Here is a 25,880-nt window from a genome sequence, read left to right as displayed (position 1 = left end):
TGCATAGGAATCGTGTCTTTTTCAGCTGGATTTCCATGACTTAGAATTGCTACTGCAAACAAAAAAGAAAAACTCACAAACTTGTTAGATTGCTACATCTGAAGTCAAGTATAGTTTGAGAGTTTCTTTCATTCTAATGTGAGTAAAAGTTTTTGTGTGCCTAATGTTTTTAACTGAGGGTACTACTAATTAGCATCCTCTAAGGAAAGAAAACTGAAAGTGATTTTGCTTTAAAGCTTGTTATTCATAGTAAAAGAACATTTACCATGTAATTCAGGGAAGCTTTAGGAAGAAAACCTGGGGGATCTGTTGGCCATATCAAAAAAGTACAAGCTACATGGACAGTGAGGTGATACTGTAATACTTCCACCTATAGGCCAACTGGAGAGACTTGGTTTTTTCCAAATAGACCTGGTCTAATTGTGATGACGCGTGCCAACCTAATTAACCTCCTAATGTTACTTGTCTTTGTTTTTGTATTGTCAGGAACTTGGTGTATGGGTTGGGAATACTAGAACATAATAGAATGTTAGAACATAATAGAACTATGTGATGTCTAAATTGAGCTTTAACACAAACTGGTTGGTGTTATTGAGGGAAAGTATAACTTATTAGTGGAAATGGGAAAAGAAGCCTGATGTTGTGGTGAGGTAGAAATTTCCACTGAGTTACTGGGAACAGGAAGTAAAGGGCTAATGGTCGGTGACTCAGCTGTTTTCTGAACCTGTCTCGTGTGATTCAGTGTGCATGGTGTCTGTTTATACGTGACAGAGTAAGTACTATGCGAGTCACATTACACAGGCAGACATAATGTTTATTTAACCAACTCAGTGATGACCTAAAAATAACTTGTGGGGTTTTTGTACTACATTTAGCATAATCAGATAGAAAAATCATAATGGACACACATCATTGAGTGCTTTCCCTTATAAATAACTGGATATATAGTCAGCCAGTACTATTTCATTTCTTACATTGTTAAGGTGCAATCTTTGGTATTTAAATGAAAGGTAGCAAAAGAAGATAGCCTTTAAATTATCCATAAAATAATACTGTACCATTTTAGATTATACTTTGGACAGATATGCATTTTTGGTGCTTTAGCACCATCGTTGAGGTATTTTTGCACCAAAATTTTCATATAGGAACTTTTTTGTGAGGCTATAGCAAATGTTGTTTTGAAATGGAAATTTACTGTATTTGTTGGATTTTATGTTAATATTAAATTATAGTAGCAGTAGTTTTACTTTGATTTTCTTGATTTATTCATCTTGTACTGAAGGTTTGTGCCCACCATGTACTGTAATTGAGTCTTAAATATGTCAGAGCCGGGCACGGTAGTTCATGGCTGTAATCCCAGCACTCTGGGAGGCTGAGGCAAGTGGATCACCTGAGTTCAGGAGTTCGAGACCAGCCTGCCCAACATGGTGAAATCCTGTCTCTATTAAAAATACAAAAATTAGCCAGGCATTGTGCTGTGTGCCTGTAGTCCCAGCTACCTGGAAGGCTGAGGTAGGAGAATCGCTTGAACCCAGGAGGCAGAGGTTGCAGTGAGCCGAGATTGCACCCCTGCACTCCAGCCTGGGTGACAGAGCGAGACTCCGTCTCCAAATAAAGAAAAAAAAAAGAAAGAAGGAATCTTAAGTATGTCAGAGTGTGGTTACTATTATGCTGTATACATATTATATGCTTGGCTTTGAAGGAGAGAGCACTTGGAAGCCTGAGCTTACATAATAATCATAATCTGCTCATTGTCTGAGAAATTGTGAGTTGTTATGCTTTATTCTTTTTGACATTTGAGTATTCTTGCTCTCAGAGGTGCAGCATATGTAGCATATAAACTTTAATCAGAGATTATTTCAAAAGGGAAAGGGAAGCTAGAGTCACTAAGAAGAAATAGGCTGGGTGCAGTGGTTTATGACTATAATCCCAGCACTTTGGGAGGCTGAGGTGGGCGGATCACTTGAGGCCAGGAGTTCGAGACCAGCCTGGCCAACATGGCAAAACACTGTCTACTAAAAATGCAAAAATTAACTGTGGGTGGTGGTGCATACCCATAGTCCCAGGTATTCAGGAGGCTGAAGTATGAGGATGGCTTGAACCTGAGAGGTGAAGGTTGCCATGAACAAAGGTCTCACCACTGCACTCCAGCCTGGGTGATAGAGGGAGACTCTGTCTCAAAAAAAATTAAAATAAATAAATAGATAAGAAATAAATGCCAGCATTCTGTTTACAATAATGCTTAATGTAGTGGGAATGTGTGATCAATCTAATAGTCAATAGAACTACCCAGTGGTTGATGCTGTATATAAAGTAGGAAATACATACCTTTTTTATAATTGATTTTAAAAGTTTCTGCATTAAGCTTACTCTGTTTTATTCCACTCCATGTTTCAGTAAAAATCACAGGACTTGTTTTTATTTACAATATTATACCGTTGTTTGAATATTTAATGGGATTTATATTTTAAAATGTTTTAGTTGGTATAGTTATTAGATATTTTGTATTAACCTAGAATGGAAAGTTAAAGTATATATCTTCTGATTCACTGCATGTAAATAGAACCTGACTTGGACATCGTTTGAAATGTATTCCAGTAATTGCGCTGGCTATACATGGTCCCATACCTGCCCTTATCCCAACAGATAAATGGTATTCTTCTTTATTTATTCATTTATTTATTTATTTTTGAGACAGAGTCTCACTCTGTTGCCCAGGCTGGAGCGCAGTGACATGATCTTGGCTCACTGCAACCTCCTCCTCCTAGGCCGAAGCAGTCCTTCCACCTCAGCCTTGCGAGTAGCTTGGACCACAGGCATGCACCACCATGCCTGGGTAATTTTTAAATTTTTTTTGTAGAGACGGAGTCTTGCTGTGTTACCCAGGCTGGTCTTGAACTTTTAAGCTCAAGCAATCTTCTCACCTCGGCCTCCTGAAGTGCTAGGATTACAGATATGATCACTGTGCCTGGCCCCGCAAATTGGTCATTTCTGATGGTTGTTTGGGCCTCAAAGCCTGAGTTCAGCATAGTGTTTTGGCACATTGCAAATAATAAGTAAGAAAATGTTTTTAAGTGGACGCAACTATTCCACATGGGATGATGTTAAATTTGAAGAAGGAAAAAGTGGTTCCTCAATTCCTGTCAGATTGGCAGTTGCAATAGAAACAGAACCTTCATTGACATGAAGAGCCAATGTCTTCCTGTAGTAGAGGAATTATTTTCTTGTTTTATTTAATCATTTGTAGTGTTTCTTGATTATGTTCATGAGGGCATTTTTTTTTTTTTTTTTTTTTTTTTTGAGACGGCATCTTGCTCTGTCGCCAGGCTGGAGTGCAGTGGTGCAGTCTTGGCTCACTGCAAGCTCAGCCTCCTGGGTTCAAGCGATTCTCCTGCCTCATCCTCCGTAGTTGCTGGGACTACGGGCATGTGCCACCACGCCCAGCTAATTTTTTGTATTTTTAGTAGAGGCAGGATTTCACTGTGTTGGTCAGGATGGTCTCAATCTCTTGACCTTGTGATCCGCCCACCTTGGCCTCCCATGGCATGTTGTTTTTAAATAACTTCTCTTGCTCTATGCGATGAGAAAATATGTATTCTGTTTGGGTCTTTCTTACTCTCCCTCGATAATAAAAGATAAAAATTTTTATTTTTCATTCACCGAAACATAAAAAAGGCATCATGTTTTGTGCAGACAATTAAATGTTGATTTTAAGATCTGTGTTGGATGGTTTTATATAGCTGTCTACCATTTATGAGTTTCATGTGGAATATACTACCATATCAAGTTTTCATTGTTTAGACAGCTCTACTTTGTCAAGTATTGTTTACAATTCAACAAGAAACAAGCAAGCATTTACAAATACATGTGCAAATATGTATTCATCTGAGAACCAATTAGTGAAATTGAATAAGTGCTCTTGAAACAAACTTGTTTGATATCAGGCTTTTGTGCTAGAGTAATATTGTTGTTTTGACTACTTTAAAAGTGTTTTTATCTGGATGTGGTGACTCGTGCCTCTAGTCCCAGCTACTTGCGAGGCTGAGGCAGGGGAAGATCACTTAAACCCAGGAGTTCTAGGCTGCAGTGAGCCATGATTGTGCCACTGTGCTCCACCCCGGGCAACAGAGTGAGACCTCTTCTCTTAAAAAAACTTTTTTTTCAATTGTGGTAAAATACACATAAAATTTACTATCTTTCTGAGATCATTTGCTATAAAGGAATACCTAAGTCTGGATTATTTGGAAAAAAAAAAAGAGCTTTATTAGTCTCATGGTTCTGTAGGATTTACAAGAAGCGTATTGCCAGACCAACACCTGCTTCAGACAAGGGCCTCAGGAAGCTTCTACTCATGGCAAAACGTGAGGGGGAGGTGTGTTCAGAGATCACATGATGAGAGAACCAGGTGACAGGCTCTTTTAAATAACCACTTCTTGAGGGAACTAAGTGAGAACTCACTCCAGCAAGGATGGCAGCAACTCATTCATGAGAGATCAACTCCCTTAATCCAAACACTTCCCATTAGACTCCAGCTCCAACACTGGGGGTCACATTTCAATATGAGATTTGGAGGGGTCAGTATTCAACCATAGTACCACCTTAACTATTTTTTTTTTTTTTTTTTTTGAGAAGGAGTCTAGCTCTGTTGCCCAGGCTGGAGTGCAGTGGCGTGAACTCAGCTCACTGCAACCTCCACCTCCTGGGTTCAAGAGAGTCTCCTGCCTCAACCTCCCGAGTAGCTGGGATTACAGGCGCCCACCACCATGCCCAGCCAATTTTTGTATTTTTAGTAGAGACTGTGTTGGCCAGGCTGGTCTTGAACTACTGACCTTGTGATCCGCCCGCCTCAGCCTCCCAAAGTGCTAGGATTACAAGCATGAGCCATCGTGCCCGGCCCACCTTAACCATTTTTAAGTTTATAGTTCTGTGGTATTAAGAACATTTACATTTGGCTGGGCACATTGGCCCATACCTGTAATCCCAGCACTTAGGGATGTCAGTACAGGGGCATTGATTGAGCCCAGGAATTTGAGACCAGCCTGGGCGACATAGCAAGAACGTGTCTCTATAAAAGATTTTTTTTTTTTTTTACAAATTAGTGGGCATGGTGGCAGGCACATGTCTGTAGTCACAACTACTTGGGAGGCAGAGGTGGGAGGATCTCTTGAGCCTGGGAGATCAAGGCTGTGGTGAGCTGTGATTATGCCACTGCACTCCAGCCTGGGTAACAGAGTGAGACCTTGCCTCAAGGAAAAAAAATATGTAACTGTCAACACTGTGTATCTTCATACCTCTTTTCATCTTGCAAAACTGAAACTTTTTGTCCATTAAATACAGATCTAGTGTCCCTTATCCAGAATGCTTGGGACCAGAAGAGTTTTAGATTTCAGATTTTTCTGAATTTTGGAGAATTACATTATTTACAGGTTCAGCATTCCTAGTCTGAAAATCTCAAGTGCTCCAATGAGCTTTTTAAATTTTTTTGTTTCATGCCAGCTGTCACAAATTTACAGATTTTGGAGCATTTGGATTAAGGATACTAAACTTCTAACTCCCCATTATCTCCTCTCCCCATCCCTTGCCAACCATAATTTTATTTGCTTTCTCTGTGATTTGCCATAGTGTCAGTACCTCATAGAAGTGGAACCAAACAGTATTTGTTTTCTTGTGACTGGCTTATTTCCTTTAGAATAATGTCCTCAAGTTGTAATGTGTGAGAACTTCTTTTTAAAGGATGAATAATATTTTTTTGTATGTATGTGCCACATTTTGCTTGTCCATTCATCTGTCAGTGAACACTTGGGCTGCTCCTACCTTTTTAGCTATTGTGAATAATGCTGATATGAACATGGGTGTGGAAGTATTTATTGTTTTGTTTGTTTTTTAAATGAGACAGAGTCTCACTCTGTCACCCAGGCCAGAGTGCAGTGGCGTGAACTCGGCTCACTGCAACCTCCGCCTCCTGGGTTCAAGTGATTCTCCTGTCTCAGGCCCCCGAGTAGCTAGGACTACAGGTGGACACCACCATGCCCAGCTAATTTTTACGTTTTTTAGTAGAGAGATGGAGTTTCACCGTATTGGTCAGGCTGGTCTTGAACTCCTGACCTCAGGTCTTGAACTCTTGACCACCTATCTTGGGCTCCCAAAGTGCTGGGATCACAGGCATGAGCCACTGTGCCCGTCCTTTTATTGTTTTTTTTCAAGACAGGGTCTCATACTGTCACCCATGCTGGAGTGCAGTGACGCAATCATGGCTCACTGTAGCCTTGACCTTCAGCCTCTGGAGTAGCTGAGACTACAGGAGTACATCACCACACCCAACTAATTATTTATTTTTGGTAGAGTTGAGTCTCACAGTGTTGACCAAGTTGGTCTCCAATTCCTGGGCTCAAGTAATCCTTCCACCTCCGCCTCTCAAAGTGTTGGGATTACAGGTATGAGCCACCACAACTGGCCACAAATATCTTTTTTAAGAGTCTGCCTCATTTCCTCCCTTACTGCCTTTTGTTGTGCTTAGTTGAGTTTTTGTAGTGACACATTTTGATTCTCTTTTTGTTTCATTTTATGTGTATTCTACAGAATTTGTTTGGGGTGATTATCAGAGGGATTTCATGTAAAATCATGAAGTTATAAATATGTATTTTAAGGTGATAACAATTTAACATCAGTTGGTTACGAAAACCGTACTTCTTTTCACCTCAGGCCTCTCCAACTTTGTTATTGATGTCACAAATCACATCTTTATATAGTTTATGCCCTTAGATTTTTATGCCTTTGTCTGTTAAAATCCTGTAAAAGAATAAAAACTGGACTTATGAACCCAAATTTTAATAATGGAGGCTTATATATTTGTCCATGTATTTATCTTTGCTGGAGAACTTTATATTTTCATATTTTTATTTACTGTCTAGTTCCCTTTCTTCTCAATTTGAAGAATCTTTTATCATTTCTTGTAGGGCATGTCTTATGGTAATGAACTTTCTCAGCTTATTAATCTCATTAATTTAAAATTTGGGAATGTCTTAATTCTTCCCTCATTTTTGAATTAAAATTTTGCTGGATATAGAATTCTCATGTGATAGGGTTTTTTTTTTTCTTTCCTTTCAGCATGTTGAATAATGTCATTCTACTACCTTCTCGTCTGCAAGTTTCTCCTGATAATCTTACTGAGGATCCCTTCCTTGTTATGATTCAGTTTGATCTTGCTGCTCTCGATATTCTTTTCCATTGTTTTTTACCTTAAAAATTTTTTTTTGTATAGGCAGGGTCTTGCTGTGTTTCCCAGGCTGTTCTTGAACTCCTGTCTTGATCCCTCCAAAGTGATGCAATTACAAGCATGAGCCACAGTACCTAGCCTGTCTTTTACTTTTGACATTTTGAATATGTGTTTCCATGTGGGTCTCTTTGGTTTTTTTCCTACATGGGGTTCATTGAGTATCTTGCTATTATATATCCATGTCTTCAAATGTGGGAAGTTTTCCCCCATTATTTTTTTGAAATAATCTTTCTGTTCCTTTTCCTCTCTCTTCTGTAATGTGAATATTGATTTGTTTGATGGTGTCTCATAAGTCCCTTAGGTTCTGTTACCTTTTCTTTATTCTTTTTAATTTTTGCATCTCAGACTGGATTATTTCAAATAACCTTTCGTTAAGTTTACTAATTCTTTGTTCTGTTATTAGAGACTGCTTTTGTACTCTTCTAGTGAATTTTTCAATTCAGTTATTTTTTCAGCTCTGGAATTTGTTTCTTTTCTTCTTCCTCCCCTGCTTTTTTTTTTTAACTATTTCTATCTCTTTGTTGATATTCTCTATTTATGTATCTTTTTTATGATTTCATTCAGGTCTCTCCTCCCCCCACCCCCTTTCTTTAGCTTACTGAGTGTATTTAGGACAGTTTAAAAGTCTTTGTCTAGAGGCTGGGCATGGTGGCTCCCGCCTGTAATCCCAGCACTTTGGGAGGCCAAGGCAGGCAGATCACTTGAGATCAGGAGTTCAAGACCAGCCTGGCCAACATGGCAAAACCCCGTCTCTACTAGAAATACTAAAATTAGCCGGGTGTGGTAGTGCATGCCTGTTATCCCAGCTATTAGGGAGGCTGAGGCAGGAGAATTGCTTCAACCCAGGGGACGGAGGTTGCAGTGAGCCAAGATTGTGCCACTGCACTCCAGCCAGGGTGACAGTGTGAGACTCCATACAAAAAAAGAGTGTTCGTCTGGAGCTGAAGGCCATTATCCTAACTGAACTAACACAGGAACTGAAAACGAAATACTGCATCTTGTCGCTTACAAGTGGGAGCTAAACACTGAGTACACATGGATGCAAAGAAAGGAACAACAGACCTTGGGGCCTACTTGACGACGGAGGGTGGGAGGAGGGTGAGAATCAAAAAATTGCCTACCAATTACCTGAGTGACAAAATATCTGTACACGCAACCCCTGTGACACACAATTTACCTGTTTAACAAACCTGCACATGCACTCCTGAACCTAAAATAAGAGTTAAAAAGAAATAAAAACAAAATACCCCAGGAACTTGTCTTTAACTTCTGAACTGGGCAGACAACCACAACCACAATCACAACATCCTTGAAAACAACCGAATTATGCCAGCGCCTCCACCAGTGATAATTCTTTCAGAACAACAACTTGTTTTTGTTTTGAGATGGAGTCTCGCTTTGTCACCCAGGCTGGAGTGCAGTGGCATGATCTCGGCTCACTGCAGCCTCCATCTCCCAGGTTCAAGCAATTCTCTTGCCTCAGCTCCCAAGTAGCTGGGATTACCGGCACCTACCACCATGCCCAGGTAATTTTTATATTTGTAGTAGAGACGTAGAGACGGAGTTTCACCATGTAGGCCAGGCTGGTCTCGAACTCCTGATCTCAGGTGATCCACCCACCTCAGCCTCCCAAAGTGCTGGGATTACAGGCATGAGCTACTGTGCCCAGCCTATTTCTATACTTTATGATATTTGTTCAAAGTTGAGCACTTAAAATAGCCAGCTCTTCTAATCTTTGTGGACTGATTCCATGATGGGTAACATCAGGAGTATCAGCCTGGTGTGAAGGCTTAAGGTCTTGTCGACCTTTTCTGTGTTTGTATATTCACTGGGCCCATGTGAACACTTTTCCCCAGATCCCTGGGATGTATCAGTGGTTTTAGCTGGCTTGATCTAAGAGTGGCATGCCTTGATCTAAGAGTGGCATGTTAGATGTTCTGTTGTGTTCCTCTGCCCTTTGTCTTTTGTCCCCCTAGCACTGGAAGATGGATGACATTCCTGTAGCTCTCAACTAAGCCACTTCCCATCCGAACTTTGCATCAGGTGAAACAGAAATCAGTCGCATGAGCAGCCCCCAGACAAGCCAGAATGATGCAAACAAGTTCCACTCTTTTCCTTCTGTCATGATGGAGCATCTTAGAATTAGGTGGATTCCTCCCAACTTGGCCTCAATGAGGAGGGATTGGAGCAAGGGTGACCTCTAAATATACATACATATATACATTAAAAATTTTTTTTCCATGTCTGCCTTACAAATTATTGTTCTTTAATATTTTTAAAAATTTCCTATATTGTTTTAAGTGTGGCCTTTTCTTGATTGGGCATTCAATTGGCTGCTGCAGATTCTTAACTGCTTGAGAGAGTTTGGTCTGGTTGAAATTATTACACAGTTGAGTTGGCAGCTTCTTTCACCTGTGACCCCTCCCAAATTCTGCTGGCTTCCTTCCCTGAGGGCCCCTGTGAGATATAGTCAGGGATAGCTTCCCTGGACTCTAGTTGGAGAATGTGAGTGCCTACAAAGCTCTTCCTGCTACTGCTACTTTCATATTCCGCACTAAATCTGCTTCAGTTCTAGGTAAGGTTAAATCCTTCTCCTCTAATCTGGATTTTCCATTTTTTCAGTGGGAATGTGTGTTCGGAGGCAGATTTTCCTACTCTTACACTTGGGGAACTCACGATTTCTCACCTGTCTTGTGGAATTTACAGCGGCGTGCCACTTCTTTCAGAGGATCTGTGGATTCTTTCTGTTTTCCCGATATGTTCCTGTGATGGTTCTTGGTGCAAAAGTCCATGGTGTGAATCTCCACATGTTGTTCTGTCCATCCAGGTGGGAGCTGCACGTTAATCTTGTCTCCTATCTGCCATCTTCCTCCTACTTTTTGTTGTTCTGGACAGGGAGCTTTGTTGTTCAGTCACAAAACTTTATTCTTTGTGAATCCTATTGGCTTCTGTTCTCCAGTTCTCCAGGTTCTTAACTGGTTTCTTGAGTTTTTACAAAGGTACTTTGGTCAGTATGTTGTCCACTTGGTGTTTTCATGGGGTGATGTGGACCTGGATCATCGTAGTCTGTTACCTTGCTGATATCCTGTGTTTTTGAAGCAGATACACATGTTTTTGAAGCAAAATGCGTCCTGCTTTATGAAGCAGATATGCATCAATTTTTGCTATTTCTCTTATTTCAAGCATTTTATTGCAGTGGGATTTGAAATGTGCACTAATTATACAGACTTGGGGAAAAAATTTCTCATGAGGTTGCAGGTGCCTCTAAGGAATGTGAATGGAAAATCATTTTAGGGTCACAATAAAATAATGTGCCATACCTGTGGAAATATGGGATAGTAAATGACTGTCCTGAAACCCTTAGGAATGAGAATGTTGGATTTTTTGTTTAAGACAAAAACTTAAGGATAGATAATGTAAATGTTTAATAATTAAATAGCAAGAGGTAAAGGAGGAAAACTTTTAGTTCTAATATCAATATAGGCCAGTGTTCTCAAACTTTTATACTTCAGGATCCCTTTATACTCTTAAATAGAACTCTTTGGGGTTCTCAATCCTGTGTGCATTGTATCTGCTAATAAAAATGTCTGCCACATACTCATGTGTATAAGCATAGTTTATCCTTCTTTCAAGTAAAATGGCATTGGAAGAAAAAGTGGCTAGTTCAGTTTATAACTCTAATGGTGGTACAAGTGCTTTTTCCTAGTACTACTAATTTACCTCAGAACTGTTTTATGTCTTCTCACTTGATCAATACAGTATACTAAAAAGACATGCCAAATTTTGTTAGTATATTGTTTTATTTATATAACATTCTTTAAATGACCAATTATAGAGATAGAGGATAAATTTGTGGTTGTCAAGGGAGAGGAGTGAGGCAAGAAGGAAGATATTTGTGGCTATTAGTAGGGTAGGGTAATACCACAGATCCTTGTCGAGGAATATTTTGTATTTTGACTATAATGGTGGTTATATGAATTTATACATGTGATAAAATTGCATAGAACTAAATATACACACAGATGTGCATGCATCTGTAGTAAAACTCAGGAAATCTGAATAAGGTTGATGGATTGTATCGATGTGATTTTTCTGTCTATTGTACTGTACTGTAGTTAGATATTACCATTAGGGAAACTAGATGAAGAATATATGGGATCTCTGTTTTATTTCTCAAATTCCATGTAAATCTATAATTATTTCAACTTAAAAAGTGATACATTCTGTTAAAGAAGTGACATTCTTTTGTCAGTTACCTGTAGAATAAGAAAAATTAAAAAGTTAAATAAAGAAGTGACATTCTTAGGTACTGGCTTTTTCTTTCTTTCTTTCTTTCTTTCTTTCTTTCTTTCTTTCTTTCTTTCTTTTTTTTTTTTAAAGTTTAATTTGTCGTGAAGGCTTTGGGATGAAGAATACAATGACTATCATTGCCTTGGTTTTCACTAAGAATATATAAGATTTACTTAGTGAAATCTCAGATTTCCTGAGTATATATTTAAGATTTACTAGTAGCTACATCCACCTTGCTTTTCTATCATTGTTGAAAATACCAGCACAGGCCTGTAATATCTTAGTATTTATATTATGAAAATATTTCACCTCTCACACCTGCTTTAATAGCATTACAGAGTTGCTGAGGACTCTGTGGACCACACTTTGATAATCAGTAGCTTAAAGCTTCAGTATTTATTAGCTGAGGAAAACAAGTGCTATGCTTAAGACTGTGTAGGAAATTCAGTGATAGGTCTCTGCCACTGTCTCCAGCGTTTTATATTGTGGTCTTGTTTGTTGGATATTATTGTACTTCTATGAACGTAGAGTTGCAGAGTGTAGAGTGATGTAGAATATAGAACTCATAAAAGCAAAACATGGGAATTAACAGTTTTCTATACCTGTGCTGTGCAGTATGTTAGCCATGGGCTATGTATGTGGCTATTTACATTCTAAGGATTAAAATGTATATAAATACAATTTAAATGGAAATCAGTGGTTATAGAGTTTGTTTTTTGCAAGATGAAAAAGTTCTAGACATCTGTTGTACTATGTGCATATAGTTAACAGTACTGTATACTTAGTGGTTAAGATAGTAAATTTTGTTACATGTTTTCTTCTTTTCTTTTCTTTTCTTTTTTTTTTTTTTGAGACAGAGTCTTGCTCTGTCACCCAGACTGGAGTGCAGTGGCACCATCTCGGCTTACTGCAACCTTCGCCTCCTGGGTTCAAGCGATTCTTCTGCCTCAGCCTCCTGAGTAGCAGGGACTATGGGTGCAAACCACCATGCCTGGCTAATTTTTGTATATTGGTCAGGCTGGTCTCGAACTCCTAGACCTCGTGATCCGCCTGCCTTAGCCTCCCAAAGTGCTGGGATTACAGGCGTGAGCCACCGTGCCAGGCCTTGTTACATGTTTTCTACCACAAAATTTAAATTGAGTAAAATTCATTTAAATAAAAATTTATTTTTTCAGTTTCATCAGTCACATTTCAAGAGTTCAGTAGCCACATGTGGCTAATAACTACCATTTTAGAGAGAGTAAATATGGAACATTTATAATTACCACAGAAAGTTCTATTTGCATTTCAGTCACATTTCAAGAGTTCAGTAGCCACATGTGGCTAATAACTACCATTTTAGAGAGAGTAAATATGGAACATTTATAATTACCACAGAAAGTTCTATTTGCATTGGTTGTGTAACGCTTAAGAAGATAGTTTTCGGCTGGGTGGGGTGGCTCACGCCTGTAATCCCAGCACTTTGGGAGGCCGAGGCGGGCGGATCACAGGGTCAGGAGTTTGAGACCAGCCTGGCCAATATAGTGAAACCCCGTCTCTACTAAAAATAAAAAAATTAGCTGGGCGTGGTGGCACGCACCTGTAGTCCCAGCTACTTGGGAGGCTGAGGCAGAAGAATTGCTTGAACCCGGGAGGCGGAGGTTGCAGTGAGCCAAGATTGTGCCACTGCACTCCAGCCTGGGCGACAGAGCAAAACTCCATCCCTCCGCTACCCCGCTCCCCCCGCAAAAAAGAAGAAGAAGACAGTTCTCAAGAGGTTGAAGGTACTTGGTCTAGACTTTAAGGTGCTATTTTTGTTTCTCTGGCCAGATTTAAGTGTCAAACATTTGTTTGTTAGATGAAAGAGTTTCTCTCGATTAATTTGTACCCTATAATATCTACTAATAAGAATGAATGGGGCTGGATGTGGTGGCTCACCCCTATAATCCCAACACTTTGGGAGGCTGAGGCAGGAGGATTGTTAGAAGCCAGAAATTCGAGACTAGACTGGGCAACATTGGCAAGACCCTATCTCCACGAAAAATTCAAAAATTAATCAGGCACTGTGGTATGTGCCTGTAGTCCTAGCTACTTGGAGGCTGAGGCAGGAAGATGGCTTGAGCCCAGGAGGCTGAGGCTGCAGTGAGCTGTGTTGGTAGCACTGCACTTTTGCCTAGGTGACAGAGTGAGACCCTGTCTCCAAGGAAAAAAGAAGAAAAATGAATAAACACACTTATATATGCATAAAGAGAAAGAAGTTTATAAAGAGAAATTTTAAAGCAAAATTAAGAACTTGTATAAATTAATAGGAATAGCCTATTTTAAAACTTACTGGTATAGCTATGTAGTCTTATTCAGATTTTAAGATTTTAAGTCTTTACCAGCTCTAAGATGATAGAGATAGATTTGCATCTAGCCCCTTTACAATTTCAAATTTTACATTCCAACATTGTAATCAATCTGGAATTTCTTTTGGTATAATGAGTTGAGGATGGTTAACCACCTTTATTCTAAATGATTATTTAGTTTTCTCAACACAACTTATTAATTTTGGTATTTTTCTATTAACTTGAAATGTTTCTAATACATTTTGCATATATGTGGCTTTATTTCAACATTCTCTGTATTACTCATTCCATGTCATTAAATATTCTTCTGTATCTTTTTTAATGACTGCAAAGGATTATACACTGTGGCTGAGTAAGTGCTTCTTACATCTATATCTCTTTATTGATTTAATAATAAATTTCTTAAAGATTAAAATAAGTAGCCTGGGTGCAGTGGCTTACACCTATAATCCCAGTACTTTGGGAGGCTGAGCCGGGTGGATCACCTGAGGTCAGGAGTTTGAGACCAGCCTGACCAACATGGTGAAACCCCATCTCTACTAAAAATATAAAAAATTAGCCAGGCGTGGTGGCATGCATCTGTAATCCCAGCTACTCGGGTGGCTGAGGCTGGAGAATTGCTTGGACCCAGGAGGGGGAGGTTGCAGTGAGCCAAGATTATGCCATTGCACTCCAGGCTGGGTGACAGAGTGAGACTCTGTCTCAAAGAAAAAAAAAAAAGATTAAAATAAGTGAAACAGTCATCTATCTTAGGCCTTATTTACGCACATAGCCCACAGCACAGTGTTGTCTTTGTGCTAGATTTCTGCTAATGCTGTTGATTTAATTTTTATTATCAAAAATTATTTGGAACTCTATAAAATAGCAGACTTCCTACTGGATATTCTGGTTTGCTTTGTATTTTGTTTGTTTGTTCGAGACAGGTTCTCACTCTGTCGCCCAGGCTGAAGTACAGTGGCACAATTACAGCTCACTACAGCCTCAACCTCCTGGGGTCAAGTGATCCTCCGGCCTTGGCCTCCCAAAGTGGGATTACAGGCATGAGCCACTGCATCCAGCTTGCTTGGCATGTTTGTATTTCATGCAGGAGAAGCTGGAGGACAGAGGTTTTCTTTATTAAATTTTTGTTATAAAATAATCCTACTGATCATTGGAAAGTAAAAACATAATACAGAAGTATATAAAATAAAACCTGTAAGTTGTATCCTGTACACTCTTTATAACCGTCTCTGAAGTAGTCAGTTTAAAATTTGCTACATATTTTCCTAAGACATTTATCGTCCTTGGTTGTTGTGTGTACTATGTGCATATATATAGTTCTTAAAGTTAAGACAGAGTCTTTTTATACTTAAAAATTCTACAATTTGCTTTTGTCACCTAATGTCATTATGGATATCTTTCCATGGTGTATGTTGGCTTGATTCATTCTAAAGATTATTCTGTATTCTCTCAGTGACTAAGTACATAATCTCACCTTTTTTATATATAGACATTTAGAATATTTCCAGTTTTTTTGTTTTTCAGGGTTTTTTTTTTTTAAGGAGGGGCCCATCGTGAATATATTCACATAGTGAGTTCCCTGAAGTGGAATCATAGAATCAAAGGGATAAGCATATTTAAAATGTGGTCAGTATTACCTTATAGTTTTTTGTTTTGAGATGAAGTTTCGCTTTTATCATCTAGGTTGGATTGCAGTGGTGTGATCTTGTTTCACTGCAACCTCTGCCTCCCAAGTTCAAGCGATTCTCCTGCCTCAGCCTCCCAAGTAGCTGGGATTACAGGTGCCCACCACCACACCCAGCTAATTTTTGTATTTTTAGTAGAGATGAGGTTTCACCATGTTGGCCAGGCTGGTCTCGAGCTCCTGACCTCAGGTGATCTGCCTGTCTCTACCTCCCAAAGTGCTAGGATTACAGGCATGAGCCACTGCACCTGGCCCCTTAACACCTCTTTGAAAAGAAGGCAGCTTAGTTTTTTAGTCAGATTTATGTTTGTTTTCACATACAGTGTGTACAGTATTGAGTTTAATCTTTATGGCTGAATTTAGGTGATGGCAGAATCTTAAAATGAGAAATGGCATTTCATCTCTGACTTATATGTAAAGTACTTAGAATAGTACCTGAAACCTAGTAAAAGCTATATAAATGTTTTATGTTATAATTATTTTTGTTAGCTTATGTCCATTGTACTATATTGTGAAAATAGGAAATATAGGTTAATTTTTTCACATGTCTATGGTTTGAAAACCATCACATCTGGAGTCTTGTTATACTTGATATGCTATTTTTGTTTGTTTTGTCTTATAATGGAATTCACCATTTCTACTTGTAGTTGACTGTCCAAATCACTGTTTTTAACATCATCATTAGGGATTTAAGGGTTATATATACACCATAAGGACTGTTCTAATTGGCTTTTCTTCAGTAACATTATTAATTTACATCATTTGCTGGGTTTGCTGTCACTATTGTGTTCTTATCTCCCTAACAAATAAAAAGCATTCAAAAAGGTTTATTGAAACATAAAATTAATAATGAAAATGAGAACAGATGTCTGCAACTCATCAACTTGGACAGTATACTGGATTGCAGTGTAAATTCTGTATGTTCACCCATATGTCCTTGAAGAAGTAAATCTTTGTGATGACTTTGAAATTATTTGGAAAGGGAAAGTACAAACATGCTCTGATTATTATTGAAATGATCCTTCATTGATCTATCCCTAGTTTTCTGTGCATTTGACGTGAAACGTGGTCAAAGTATGTTCCCACTGAAACTTTTGCATTATTTTTCAACAAAGTGTGGTAGTAAATTACGGAAATTATTCTAGAATAAGTCATTAAATGCAGAGAAGAGATCAAAAGAGTAGAGGCATCTTTTACAGTTGCACTGCTTATAGCAATGATAGGTAACAAGTCATACTGTTCCTAAGAAGTTTCTAAAGACATCCACAGAGAATGGAAAAATGCTCTGAATGATCGTTGAATGATCTGTTGGCAAAATTTCTTTGTCATGTGCCACCGTTAAGCATTCCATATTGCTATTGGTATAATGGCATACACTGTGACAGAACAATTACTTGCATATATGGCTGCATTAGAGATTGTGCTTTCCATTTGATGAAACTACTTGTGTACAGAGTCTGAATTAGCTCTTGGCATATGTACAATGTAAATATAAAAAGAAGTATTTGATTTTTATTTTTTAAGTCTGTTTAGAGTAGAAAGCCTATAAAGAAAATAATTCTTTTTTTTTTTTTAGTAATCATTTTCAGAGCAATGATGTAATCTGGAAAAAGGCACATTGAGAACATTGTTGACAGAGCCCCAGCAATATCTGTGATCAGGAAGGGTGTTCTTTCTGAACAAAAGAACTTTATCTTTGAATGCCAATTCACATATTGCATTTTCAGTTGGCTCTATGTTCCCTTATTTGGCTTGAGTGTTGAAAATGTTGTTAAAATTTTGATTGAAGTCAAATAAGGTTGTCATGTATATTTTTAGCATCTTCAATGAAATACAGTGGATTCCCTTTCTTTTACAACAGCTATGAGAGAACAAAGTAAGTGTTCCTCTAATTGAAGTATAGAAAGAGGTAACATTTCTTTATGTTTTTGTAAGTGATATATTTCAATGTTATATTTAATATCTTGACAGCTAGAAACTCCTGCTTCAGAATACCACCAAATTAAATGTGAATAGTGTCAAAATATATCCTAAGATCAAAGAGCCTCATTACTGAGAAATGACCTTATGAATACTTGATTTTTTTTAATTTAATGAAGAATGAAATCGGTGCTCTCTTTTAAAACTATATTCAGATTCTCGAATGGAAGTTGAAGAAATACTTTCCCTATCTCAGTGGAGCCAGAATTAATAAGAAATTCATTCCCCATGTTTTCTTAAGTTAGAATAGTCAAACTTTCAGCCTTTCAGATTTTGGATGTGATACATACACATAAACGTTGTGTCTGAAATGGTGCTGAAAATAATCCTTGATAAGAAAACTTTATTGTTAGGTCCTGTTTGACCCATTTATTAATTATTTGATAGACATGAGATACTTTACTGCCATATTTTTAGGTTAGTGGCTAGATTTAGTAGAACTAGAGTAGGAAAGGAAATCAATCTGATGTTGAACCTTAGTGTCAGCTACAGAGATAGCTATATTAAGATTACCATGTTGAAAGATTGCCAGATAGCCTCTGTGTCTAATATGAAGCCATTAATTTTGTTTTTTATAGCTCATTAAAAAAAAGAAAAAGAAATTTTGTTAGTTTTGTTATTTGGAACGTATGATGAATCCTGTCAAATATTTCCTTTAAAATTGGTGATCCCAGCTAAACGTTAAATGGTCAACAGATGCTAATACTTTCTAGATATATTATTTACTTTGTTATCTTAGGTAAGATACTTAAATTTTTCAGTCCTTGGTTTCCTCATTCATAGACGTGGGATAGTGATAAATAAAGGTGATTTGGGAATATTTTATCTCATTTAATCTTCACAAACTGCCTTGAGAGGTAGGTGTGTTGTTCCTTTTTACATTCATGGGAAAGATAAATGAGTTGCCCAAACTAACAACAGTGTTCAGTAGCAATTGTTAGGATTTCAGTCCAGGTCTTGTGGTTATATGTCCATTGTTCTTGGTGGCATTTCATTTTAAATACGTTACAAGCATTTTTTTTTTATTATTCAATAGCACAGAGTATATTAAGTCTATAACATTTGGCATGGATTTACAATGAAAAGCTTATGTTTTTATCTTCAGAAAATATATGGTAAATGAGCCGTGTATATTACATTATTACTTATTCTAAGGTTTTGTATAAGGTTCTTATTGGTTATTGATTTTTATGGGATCATGTAAAAGGATTAAGGTATGTAAGCCTTGGCAAGATTACAGCAATATATAACAGTTAACTGTGTGGACTGCTAATTGTGGCTCTGAGATGTCTTCCTCAAGTTTTCTCATCCATGTTTGATTTTGTTTGTGGTTTGGGCTATCCATTTCAGAACTAGATGAATTCACAGTAGGTCCTCTTAGCATTGATAATTTCAAATAATTGCACCTAGTCTTTCCTTCATCTTTTTGTGCTGCCATAATCGTGTATATGAGTGTTCTGGTTGATGCTCTCAGGAGCATCAGCAATGCTGAATAGAGAGGTAACCACCAGAGTCTTACTAGGTCATGCTTTCCTATTTCTAACCATGATCATGAGGCATGATAAGGCAGTTTACATTGGCAAATTTGAAATCATTGATGATCAAAGAGCAGGGAAAATTGTTGTGAACCTCCCAGGCAGGTTAAACAAGTGTGGAGTGATCAGCCTGAGATATGATGTGCAACTCAAAGATCTAGAAAAAAAATGGCAGAATAATCTGCTCTTATCCTGTCAGTTTTGTTTCATTGTACTGACAACCTTAGCTGGCATCATGGACCTTGAAGAGGCAAGGTGAAACACACAGGAGGGAAAGTTCTGGGATTCTTTTTCTAGCAACATAATACATACTTATAAATAAAATGCCTTAATGCACAAAAAAAGAAAAATGATTACACCTAGATTTTGGGTTGCTGATGTCCTTTTATCAGGAGATTTATGGTAACTTAAAAAGTGTTGCACTAGCTGGTAAGGAAGCTCTTGCCTGCAGTCCCAGCTACTCAAGAGGATGAGGCGAGAGGATCTCTTTGAGCCCAGGAGTTTGAGACCAGCCTGGGCAAATACCAAGACTCTGTCTCTTAAAAAAAATTAAAAAGTTGTTCAGCTGCTTTGGGAAGCCAAGGCAGGAGTATTGCTTGAGGCCTGGAGTTTGAGCCCAGCCTGGGCAACAAAGTGAGACCCTGTCTCTGCAAAAAAAAAAAAAAAAAAAAAAGAAAGAAAAAAATTTAGTCTGGCACAGTGCTGCGTGCCTGTAGTCCCAGCTACTCCAGAGGCCGAGGTGGGAGGATCCACTTAAAACCATGAGTTTGAGGCTGTAGTGAGCCATGATTGTGCCACTGCACTCTAGCCCAGGTGACAGAGTGAGACCCCAGTTCATTAATTTAAAAAAAAAAAAAAAAAAAAAAGGAACTGCACTGATCTTGAGTTACTGGATATTGTAATAAAATTAAGTTTTTAAAAAGTAGAACTATAAACCACATTAATAACCACTTCTATAAACTTTTATAAAACATCTTGAACTTTAATTGCCATGCCATATTTTTTCAAAATACTATATTGTTCTTGCCATTTTTTGACAGACCCCTTATCCCTCTGGACAGAATGCAGGTCCAACCACGCTGGTATACCCTCAAGCCCCTCAGACAATGAATTCACAACCTCAAACCCGTTCTCCGGTAAGTAAGCAGAAGCTTGTACCAAATTACATTCTCTACCTGTGTTTGTGTGTGTAGTGGCTTGGGTTTCTTTGGCAAATATTTTTACTGGATTTTGGAAGTTTGTTCCAAAGATGATTTATTATTATGACTACTACTATTATTTGTTAGCCTTGTATTTTCAGACCTTACCTATAGCAATAATTAAATTTATTGAGAAAAAGAAGAGGTGGAGCTTTTAATCTTCCACCCCCTTTTAATACTTTTCTGTAGCATGATTTTTAAGTCTGGTTGCATTCAAGTTTACTTTATTTCAGCTTATAATTTTTGTTAGTTGTACTGTTCAAAATTCAGGTAAGAGTAAAGTACAATGATTTTAGGAGTAAATTGAATTTTACTAATTAAATTCTCAAATTCCAGTGGTTTTGGGAAGCAGGACTTTTGAATCAGTGTTATTAGATCTGTTCTAACCATTTAACAGTGTGGGTATATGCATGACATATACCAGTGAGTGTATTCATTTATTCAAATGATAAATAAATTGTGATACAAATGTAAATGCTATCATCCTCTTTGTTCATCCTTTACATGAATTGCAATAAGTACTGCCAAGACTGAGAATTTACACAAGGTTCATCCTTTGTTTCACGAAAGTATACAGTGGCTTCAGCTCTCCATTCCTTAGAACATCGTTTCCTGCCCTGCATGATTAGCTTTGGCTAGAAGGTGCTTCTGTAACATCTCACATTTTGTATCTCACATCCCTCTTTGTACCTCAGATCTGTGTATTCTTCAGAATACAGGGATATCTTTTTGTTCCCTGCCCCTGCTTTTTTGCCTGGAGTGCAGGAATACCTCATTGCATTAGCTCCTATTCATTTCATTTTATGCATGAACTTACAATTGTTTAAATATACCAAAGACTTACTCAAAGAACTAGGAGAGCATAGACTGCACCAAAATGTAATCTCTTTCTTATCCTTTTTCTATTTTCCTTTTCCCTGTTGCCCTGTTCTCCAATACCTGTTCTTAGATCCTGGTTCTCCCCCGTGGGTGGAGGAACCATTCTAAAGAGGTGGGACTTTGGTCCTAGTTGCCTGTTTGCTTGTCTCTTTTTTTGCTGAAATGGTCAGTAAGATGTCTGATACAAGTTTTGTTATGAGAGTGGTTTGGGGATGTGTACACTTGACTACTTAGGCCCGAGATCTCACCAGATCAATTTAGATAGGCCCTGGTTCTAATAATTAAACATGGAACATTATGGTAAGCTCCTATTGCAAAGAATTCTTTGGCCCTCTTTCTGTATACCCCCAACCCTATTTTCTGATTATCAAAAAAGAAAATGAATTAAATTTACATGGTTAGAACTGGCGCAGAACCTGACTGAAGAGCTGCATCTCTAAACCAGTTTTTTTGACAGCCCAGCAGAACAGTGCCAATACATTGCACAGACAACTGGAAGAGGAGGAAGGTTTTGGAACAGACTCCTGTTTACAGGTCCTTGGCTGGAAGAGGCTGGATAAAATACTGCATTGTAAGCAATATAACAAACTGTACTTCTTGCAGGCAGTGGTGCCTCTGGCACTTAATATTTTTGACCACATCCATTTATTGGCTGATGAACAGAAATGCATTGATTGCTTCCTCTCTGAAAGTCTAACCTAGCTTGGCAGTTTCTGCCAGGCATAGTGGGGAGAAGAATAACAAATTGGGTGGGTGTTCTCTATTGGGAATTAGTCAGGAAGAATTTGGGGGTTTAGATTTTTCTTTATTTTAAACTTGAAGTGACATATCCCTTTCAGATAAATTTGAATTTAAAAGATAAATTTCGAGGCTTCCTTTTACTCCCTTTCAATTTTATAATTGAATATTAAGGAGGAAATTGTCTGTAGTTGTCAGCCATGTTTCTGTGGTCATAAACTCTTCAGATACTATCCTCTATACAGTTTTTGCCATCTGCTCTGCTAGTGACCATTACCCACCCCATTACTAAAAATCACACACATAACATTCCATTACATACCCTAAAACAAGTGCAAGACTAGCAGACCCCAGACTACTCTTGCTTCTTGTTTTAGGTTTGGTTTTATTTTGTTATGGGTTTTTTTTTTTTTTTTGTGCTGGGAGGGTGAAGTTGGGGTCTGAAATTTGGCAGGATTGCATTTTCTGTTTACGTCCCAAGTTGTCATAGTCTAGTCTCATCCATCTCACAGCTGTCCCAACTGGTGAGGAGAGGTAAGCTGTTACATTGAGGAAGGGCCTCTTCCTGTGGCTTTGTAGAGCAGCTAAAGCTTACTCCATTCTATTTCTGCATTAATAGGCCATTGGCAATTGCACAGTTTTAGGCTTTTCTGTTCTTCCCCGGACAGCTGCCTTTGCAATCCAACTGGCTTCAAATGGCCTCCCTCCCTCCTTCAGGTTATCTTTGTGCCTGTCTTTATACTTGATTCTTAGAATCTTAGTTAAATTCATAATGTGGAAAGAAAATCTTTTTTAAAAATAATAAAAGCACTGATAAGCTATCTGTTCCATTTTCTCATTTTACTGGAACTTTTAAACAGCAGTAGTTTTTTTTTTTTAATAGCCTATCTAAAGTAGTGAAGCTATTAAATACTTAATTTGGAGAGGGAGACAGTTTGGCTTTTGTAGTAACTGTAACCATTGATTATTTTTATATTTTGTGGTGTTAAGTTTCAAAATTACATCAATGTTATGTTGGCCATGCTCAGTTACCAACTGTGCACAGAAGAGGTGAGTAAGTGGGTGGGTGGCATTAACACTGGATCCAAGTCCACAGAAGGCTGCTTTCCTTTAAATCTACAGTCCTCACCATCTTAAAGACCCTTCTTTAACAAAAAGAAAAGAAAAAAGAAAGAAAAATTTCTATTTTTAATATGAGCCAGCAGCGACTACAGTTTGTTCTGTTGCTTACAGCTACCCATAGGATTAAGACTATTTTCATTTCAAATGAAAAACACAATAGCCAATGGTGACTAGTGCAAAATAGACTAGGGTACTTTCCTAGGGCACTTTCCTACTAACTTAAGTTGGGGTTTTCTTTTTTGCTTTTGTTTTTATATATGTGTAATTTTATAAGATACTCTTCTTGTTCATAGAAAATTCTCTTTTGACTGGAACATTCAAAATGTACAAAGTTTTAGCTTTTATTTTAGAGCCTTGAAAATGGGACATTTTCTGTGGAACAGTGATAAGACAGGTACTGCCATACTCAGGTTAATTTTGTAACATGGCCCCTCTCTTCCATTTTCTTCAACAGTGTCATGAAGAAACATTTCACTTCACTCCCTACTTTCATACCACATGGGTGGTATTGCCTATTCTTGTCCATAGTAGAAGTGTGATGTTTTCTTCTCCTAATTGGAAAACTGAAAATATAAGACCTCAATTTCTTTGAAGAGAAAATTTTCTGTAAGAACTGTAACTGCCAGTTATCATCATTCTGAAAAACTATATTATATTGATTAGCCAAGTATGATGGCTGACCTAACATAACCCAAGCTTATAGGTCATTAATGCACTTTTCATTACTTGAACAAAAGGTGACATTTTAGCTTCTGAGGTGAATTCTTGACAGAGCTGTTTTCAGCTATCTCCTACATTGTGGCCATGTGTTCTACCGTAATTTGTTGAAATTTTAAAATGAACTAATGGTAGTTGGGGAAGTAATTCCAGATGTTTTGCAAATCACTATTGCACATAACTTAAATGCTGAGCATGAGAGATTGTTTCTTAATCTTCAATCTAATTCATCTGTAGTGTTAAGCTGACAGAAGGAAGTCTCTATAGAGGAAATAAGACAGCCGAAGACATATATTTTTGCTCCTTAAATATTTTAGATAAAAACCCTGTATATGGTTTACATTAAACACTGCTTTCTAAATATTTTCTTTTACTATTAAAGGGAGTGGTTAACATTACAATAGCTAATGTATTAGTATCCACAATATGGCTGTACATACCCCGGTTAATATTACAGTAGTTAATGTATCAGTATCCAGAATATGGCTCTACATACCCCAATATTTTTGTCTGTTCCTTTCAGTTAAAATGTATTCAAACCCAAATTTGGCCTGGTGAATTATTGGATCCTAGAGGTTTAGCAGTTAAAATTTGCATAGGTGAAAAAACTTTTTCTTTTATTCTAAGTTAGTGGAGGAGTTGGAATATATATTAGCCACTTTAAAGTACTCTGTGATTTAGCTGAGGAATGACATTTCTTTGTGCTTTATTCTTAGATAACAATAGGTACATATACACAGTGCTTTGCTGTTGTCTACAGTAGTTAAGATATTTGACTTATTTACTCTTTTTTCTTATCAAGCCTATAAGAATACCACTTGGATTAATCACGTTAGAGACTGATGTTCTTTACTAGCTGTTTGCCTTGACATGCCTTGTATTAAACTATATTAGTTAACCGCATTTAAACTTAAACGTGTGTGTGTGCGTGTGTGTGTGTGTGTGTGTGTGTGTGTATAAAGTCATAAAAAATTTTTTCTTTAACTCCAAGAAATTAAGATACTGAAACTTCCATTTCATGGATAAGATATCCCATTTAACTTAAGAAAATTTGCAGTTAATCCTGTTACATTTTTTACTTCCTGCTGGACTTTATCTCCTGGCTAGGTCTTGTAATGTAAAAGCTTTCTCATTTCCTCCAGCTGTATCAGTTACATACAGCATACTTGATTTTCATGTTTGTCTTAATACAACCACTTAATTTTTCAAACTTGCTTTTGCCTTATTTCAGGGTTGTTGTTTTTTTTTTAAAAAAAATAGTCCTATCAGAGAGTACCTTACATGCCTAACAGCATAGCCTGTTTCTCTCCCAGCTGATAAATGACAAACTATTCTGATAGTGGTGTTAACCTGTTGAATCTTAGTACCTGTCTGTCACTGTCCTGCAGCAAAGCTTTGACTGTTTTGTGTTTTGTTTTTTATTTCCCCACTGTGGGTTTTTTTTCTTTTGGCATATTATGTGAAATTTTGGTTTTTGTTGTGGTGTTTCTGACTCTTTGTGCCTTTCCTTTTGTGTTTGTTTTCCCTCCTTTTCTCAGTTTGCAGCGGGGCCTCGACCTCCCCATCATCAGGTACTGTACCCTTGCCCCTTCACTATCACCCTTAACTAATAGGTGGGGGCTTTAGTAGCTGCTGACTCTTAGAATGCTGCTATCCCATAGAATTACTCAAATTACTCATTTCAAGAGTAGCTTTTATCTGATATAATTCAGCTTTCTTTGTCCTTCATTAATCTCACTGCATTTCGTTATTAACAAATCCATTTGCCTCTGTTTATGGCACATTTAAAAAATGCTACAGTTTTTTTTTTCTTGCCAAAGATTGTTTTTAAATTTTACAATTTTGAAAAATTTAGATATTAAGTGTTTATAGATTTTGTGGATATTTGTAGTAAGTTAAATTTAACTGAATGAAGCAGGCAGCATTCTATGGGTTTTCTGTTAACATTCCGATATAACCTGTATTGATGTGTATAAAATAGCGTTAGTATTTCTAAAACCACTTAAACTCAGTTACTAACTTAGATCTAGTAATAAATTGATTAAAAATAATGTACATCCATTTGCTGGATAGAATTATTTTTATTATTAGAACATATAGAAAATAGATACCTTAATTTAAATAACTTTATCC

General features: G+C 37.5%; 1 protein-coding gene across 26 annotated transcripts in view; it reads left to right on the top strand.

Annotated features, from left to right (window-relative positions):
• The window catches only part of EIF4G3 (eukaryotic translation initiation factor 4 gamma 3), a 352,454-nt gene that overhangs the window by 143,815 nt on the left and 182,759 nt on the right, over window positions 1-25,880 (top strand). For 11 of the 26 annotated variants that reach the window (XM_030805818.1, XM_030805817.1, XM_030805812.1 and 8 more), the window contains 3 exons: window positions 20,133-20,228; window positions 21,628-21,741; window positions 25,286-25,318. In XM_030805818.1, the coding sequence (XP_030661678.1) occupies window positions 20,133-20,228; window positions 21,628-21,741; window positions 25,286-25,318 (243 nt within the window). Of the gene's footprint in view, window positions 1-14,226; window positions 14,246-20,132; window positions 20,229-21,627; window positions 21,742-25,285; window positions 25,319-25,880 lie in introns of those variants that run through there. The other 15 variants (XM_030805828.1, XM_030805829.1, XM_030805822.1 and 12 more) reach the window with 4 other exon arrangements.

This window comes from Nomascus leucogenys, chromosome 24 (assembly GCF_006542625.1).
Source record: "Nomascus leucogenys isolate Asia chromosome 24, Asia_NLE_v1, whole genome shotgun sequence".
NCBI classification, from domain to species: Eukaryota; Metazoa; Chordata; class Mammalia; order Primates; family Hylobatidae; genus Nomascus; species Nomascus leucogenys.
Note: the sequence above shows the minus strand (reverse complement) of the source record. Positions and strands in the feature narration are given on the sequence as shown.